Source organism: Corylus avellana, chromosome 2 (genome assembly GCF_965113065.1).
Source record: "Corylus avellana chromosome 2, dhCorAvel1.hap1.2, whole genome shotgun sequence".
Taxonomy (NCBI): Eukaryota; Viridiplantae; Streptophyta; class Magnoliopsida; order Fagales; family Betulaceae; genus Corylus; species Corylus avellana.
In genome coordinates this window covers 27,491,425-27,496,627 of record NC_142491.1, presented here as the reverse complement: position 1 = coordinate 27,496,627, position 5,203 = coordinate 27,491,425, and the positions used below count along the sequence as shown (strand labels likewise).

Sequence of the window (5,203 nt, the reverse complement as noted above, 5' to 3'; positions counted from 1 at the left end):
TGGTCCCCCGAAAAAATTTTGGCCCTATTTTTAATTTTCTGGCCATATCCATATTCTTAATTTTTTGAGCCATACCCATTAAGTGTTTTTTTTTTTTTTTTTGGCCTTTACTTTTAAATGTCTACTTTTTTTGCCCTTACGGTAGTCTTTTTAGTTCATAAAAAACTACAAAAATATATTTTTTTTAAATAAAAAAATTCTAAAGAACCGAAAAAATAATAATAATATTAATTTGGCTAACCCCTTCCCATAAAATTTCTTGGTTCCGTCTTCCATCACCTCCCATGGCTTACGAACCAATAGTGTCATGCACCTTATCCACATGAAAAGAATTGGTATTATGCACGCGAAGAGAGAGAGAGTGCAGCAAAATTTGCAACCGTAAACCATTCTTGTAGAAACACATATTGGGAATTGAAAACCAAACTCTGGCTGGCCCAGCCTCGTGTATAATAATTGCCCACGAAGGTTAGTGGAAAAACGCAGGTTGCATATTTTATTGTCTCCCGTATAATCGATAACACCTACGAACGCGTACGTCACGCCACCAACGGATGTATTCTCCTTATATTCCAATCTCCACCAGCAGAAACGAAAAGAGAGCACCAGGCACCACTAGCTAGCTAGAGTAGTGTAGAGATAGACATGGGTGAAGAATGCACAGAAGAGAGCTCCGTTGCTACCTCTTCCTCTACGCCTGCACCCAACTGGTGGGATCTATCTTCATGGAATAATTCCAACCCATGGCACAACCAAGACCCTAACTCCAACTCCTCTTGTGACGAGGATGTTTCAATCTCTACATCATTTACTAATGCCTCCAACCACTCCGCCTTGACCGTTGAATCCTCTCGCCCATTTTTTGAGCCTGCTTCATCCAACGAGTTGATTCCAGAACATGCCTCCGATAGTCATCTTTGGAGCCATGTTTTCTTGTAAGTTTATTATTAATATATATGTTGCACCATTTATATATATATATTATCATACGCTAGTGCACGAAAATATTTTCATAAATACCACTACTTATCTTGATGCTTGTTTGATTGGGTTGAGTGGAATGAAGAATCTTTTAGCACAAGAAAAAGAGAAAAAGTGCTTTAATGGGTAGGTGCACGTACAGTGTCATAGGAAAAAATTTCTAAATATTGTCCTTAATTAATTGACTTTTAGGATTGAACCTTAATTGCAGGAGTAGTGTTGGAAGCAATCAAGATGTGGAAGAGAAGTTTGTTGATGCATTATCATCCAAGAGTATGTCAACTGGGATGTTCGAACCTGCCTGCAACTACTTGAAGAAATTCACAAACTCTTGTTCATCTTCCAATAATTTTGACAAGAACATATGTGGTGGGTTCGGGGAGAGCCTTGTTGATAACGAAAGGTTAAGCAAGTTGTCTAATCTGGTCAGCACTTGGTCTATTGCCCCTCCAGCATGCGATGCATCTTTGAATTCTTCCATGGATCCTACCACTTTATATTCATGTTATGGTGATGATTTCAAAGTTGGCAATGAATCTCGTGAGAGTGCAGCTTTATTACCAAGGCCATTCAACAGCTCTTTGGTGGGAGATATCAGAAGCTTTGCAGACATTATTTCTTTCACTAGTCGTATAGCCAAGCCGTTGGTCGATATTCATTCACCTAATCACTCTTTTAAATCAATTAATTCATCTCTTCATAAGAAGCAAGGGCTTCAAACTTCTTCTCTGGTAATTACTTCCATCTTTTTGAGTATCCATGCAAGGGCTTTTTAATATTTATTTTATTTTGTGACTTCCTCTATCACAATTTTTCTTTTTCTTTTTTTATTTTATCACAATTTTTCTTTTTCCTTTTTCTTTTTCTCAGTTGACAAACTCAACTTGCTCCAAGCAGACTAGAATCAATGGAAAAGGACAGGGAACTGCAAATGAAGGAAAAAGAAAAAGGTTCGAAGATGGCTCAGAGTCAGTCCTGAAAAAAGCAAAGCATGAGAGTCCAATAGCATCATCAGTCAAGGTGTAAAACAAAAACATTAATCTTCAAGTGAAAAAGAAAAAGACTCATGTTGATCATTATTTGTAAGAAAATCTTTTACATACTGAATAGGTACAGGCACCAAAAGTCAAGCTTGGAGACAGAATCACTGCCCTTCAGCAAATTGTGTCACCTTTTGGAAAGGTTAACACGACAAGTACACCGACTTTTTTTGTCTCTTTTTTAATTTTTTTTTTTTTTTCATTTGTTGTCCCTTTTTTTTTTTTTTTTTTTTTTTTTCTCCCTTTAATGTTCATTTTTCGAACACTAGTTTCTTACTCATTTGGGTTTCAATTGATTTTCAGACTGATACAGCATCTGTACTCTTTGAAGCAATTCAATACATAAAGTTTCTACAAGAACAAGTACAGGTGATCGATATAATCAATTCAAGTCTTCCTTTTAAGTTCATTATATTATTACCATATAAATATTTAGGAAGAAAATATTAATGACACATGCAGTGAAGAGATGGTGACTTCTAGATTTCTATCCTTGTTTGAATGAAATAAAAATGGGGGACAGGAAGCTATAAAAGTCATATATATATATATATATATATATGCATTCTTAGTGATAAAATTCTTTTTTCAATATTGATCCTGATTAGCTGTGGTTTATCTTTTGATGCATTTTGCAGCTATTGAGTAACCCATACATGAAGACTAATTCACACAAGGTAATTAGGAAATGCATGTTAAACTAATAATTAAGTGATTAAATTTACCTCTTCTTACCATGTTAAATCACCTTTTATCTTAAAAGCTTAAGCTTATAGGAAGAGATAAATTTAATCACTTAATCATTAGCTTAACACTCTCCCTCATGTGTGGGCTCAAACTCCCTTTTAATAGGTGAGGTCCAACACGTAAAATATTTAATTTAAATGGGGGTGAATTGACGGAGTCAATGTTTAATCTTAGGATCTTTGACTTTGATACCATGTTAAATTGCCAGTTATCCCAAAAGTTTAAGCTTATAAGAAGAGGTAAATTTAATCATTTAATCACTAATTTAACAATGCACATGTTAATCAACTTCCAATTAAGACTTGAAATAGAACTGGAATCATTCTTCTCTTGGTTTCCAGGATCCATGGGGAGGTTTGGATAGGAAAGATAAGGGAGACACAAAGCCTGACCTCGGGAGCAGAGGTCTTTGCTTAGTTCCTATATCATTTACACCTCAGATTTACCGTGAGAATGCAGGATCAGACTATTGGAGTACTCCAGCATATAGAGGATGTTTGTATAGGTGAAATAAGTCCATGCTTTCTTTTACATTTCTTACAATCTAATGTAACTTTGTTGACAGAAGTGGTCTTAGTCATAATCTGTCAAGAGAGTTGGAATAAAATGTATTGGTTAATGATGAATAGCTTACTTGGCTGCAGCCAATAAAGTAGTCACTTAATGTTTGCGTTTGGCTGCGTTGTAATATAGTCATCGATAATCCATACGATCAGATGACATGGAAAAACTTCTAGCTAAGACCCCAAGTTTCAATTAATCCCAATTAATTAAAAATTAATCTAATTCCACATATAAAAAACACTACAATCACAATATGCGAAAAATTAAATTGACGCGTAGATCCGGTGACGAAGTAAAAACTTATTTCAAGAACTCTTCAAATAGTAAAATTACTCCGAGAGCCAACCAACTTTAAAAGTTGCATATTATTATTGTTGGATAATGACTTGTATTTCACAAGTCTTATGGTGGGCCCCACCCGTTTTATTCCTTTGGTTGCAGCTTTGTGGTTTTTTATCCTTGAGCCACGTTTTACCTCTTTTAGTTTACTTCTCAGTGAAGTATTTTGTTACTTTACTTCATGGTGAAGTACTTTGACCGACCTTCAATTACTTGGCCAATTATTTGGTATTTGAAAGGAGAGCAAAAGAGAGCAGCAAGGTAGAGAGGCAGCAGCTCCGTGTGAGGTGAGGATGGAAGAAAAGAGAGAAAAGAGAGAAAAGTAGAAAGAAGAAAAATTACAGCCCTCACTTAGAGAATTAAGGGATAAATTTCTCTTTTGTATTTAATTCTCTTTTGTGTGTTTGTGAGCTTGGATGTATTGGGGCTTTTAAGTTTGAGTAGTTTTGTTTATATTACTCTTTGTACTCCATCATTTTGCTAGTGAATTTCTCGGATCATCTCCGCTAGTGAATGTAGGCTTGTTAAGCCAAACCACTAAAATTTTAGTGTCTTATGTAACTACTTGTTATTTTTCTATTCTCCTATTTTTCTGCTTCATTGGTGATCCTATAATTGCTTTATCTCAACAATTATACTTATAAAGCCTTTGTAAACCTGAAGCCCCAACCTTGTAACATGGTAAACAACAAGTTCACCTCCCACCACAATGGTTCCAAAACCTTCAGCATTTCTTTTATATGGATCACGGAACAAACCTCGTCTGCTTTAAATCATTACTCTGATGGCTAAAAGTTTTTTTTTTTTTTTTGTGATTTGAATGAAGAGGAATAAACTAAGAGTGTAACGCCTTGGCTTAAATATAAAGTTGAATAGTGGAATTATCTAATTAAATTTCACTTTGTGCTACTACTTGCAAAATACTCGTGCCGGAAATATACCATGTAATAAATTTTTCTGAAAGAACCCTTAAGACGGTTCTACCTATTCGATAAACACTTAACACTATAATTAAGAAATTAATTAAAAGCAAAACAAATAACACAACAGATTTTTTGTTTATGAAGTGGAAAACCCTTTGAACTAATTAAAGGGAAAAACCACTATGGGACAACTAAACCCAAGAAATAACTATAACAAAGACCCAGATTATAGACACAAGGAAAACTTACAACCAATTTAGCCTAAATACAATAGTCTAGCTTAACTTGAGAAAGAAGCCTCAATTAAATATATATACCTTTCCTATCAACACTGTAAGAAATTATGCCGTATAGTTCATTTGCGGGGCATTTTGTCAGGATGAAATGATAACAAAAATTCATATCTGAGTTCCGTCAAGACATTATGATGACGAGATGATAACTGTTCGGTTATTTAATTGGCTAATTCAATGATAAAATAATTATGGATGCAAGTTGCTTTGTGAACAATTTGATCAAGGCATAGTTGTGAAGGAATTCCCGAGAAGCTCATCTGTAATGGCGTTTGAAGAGCGTACAGACGAGGTGTTGTGTGAGTGATCCAGATTG

The 5,203-nt window shown here is 34.9% G+C and overlaps 1 protein-coding gene across 3 annotated transcripts; it reads left to right on the top strand.

Annotated features, from left to right (window-relative positions):
- The first annotated feature begins 618 nt into the window (after positions 1–618).
- On the top strand, positions 619–3,401 carry LOC132167513 (basic helix-loop-helix (bHLH) DNA-binding superfamily protein). 3 transcript variants are annotated; one of them, XM_088513814.1, is made up of 7 exons: positions 619–935; positions 1,193–1,712; positions 1,852–2,001; positions 2,098–2,163; positions 2,325–2,390; positions 2,660–2,698; positions 3,110–3,401. In XM_088513814.1, the coding sequence occupies exons 1-7, from the start codon at positions 646–648 to the stop codon at positions 3,275–3,277; spliced, it is 1,299 nt and encodes a 432-aa protein (XP_088369940.1). In that variant the 5' UTR covers positions 619–645; the 3' UTR covers positions 3,278–3,401. The 3 variants fall into 3 exon arrangements, with proteins under 3 accessions (XP_088369940.1, XP_059434493.1, XP_059434494.1); XM_059578510.2 differs by having other exon boundaries at positions 2,092–2,163; XM_059578511.2 differs by lacking the exon at positions 2,660–2,698 and having other exon boundaries at positions 2,092–2,163.
- Positions 3,402–5,203: the final 1,802 nt, after the last annotated feature.

What these genes read in the sequence shown, in the direction of transcription:
- LOC132167513 (XM_059578510.2), top strand. Translation starts at nt 646, where the DNA reads ATGGGTGAAGAATGCACAGAAGAGAGCTCCGTTGCTACCTCTTCCTCT. An exon ending in TTCTACAAGAACAAGTACAG is followed by an intron (nt 2,391 to 2,659) that starts GTGATCGATATA and finishes TGCATTTTGCAG; the next exon opens with CTATTGAGTAACCCATACAT. An exon ending in TGAAGACTAATTCACACAAG is followed by an intron (nt 2,699 to 3,109) that starts GTAATTAGGAAA and finishes CTTGGTTTCCAG; the next exon opens with GATCCATGGGGAGGTTTGGA.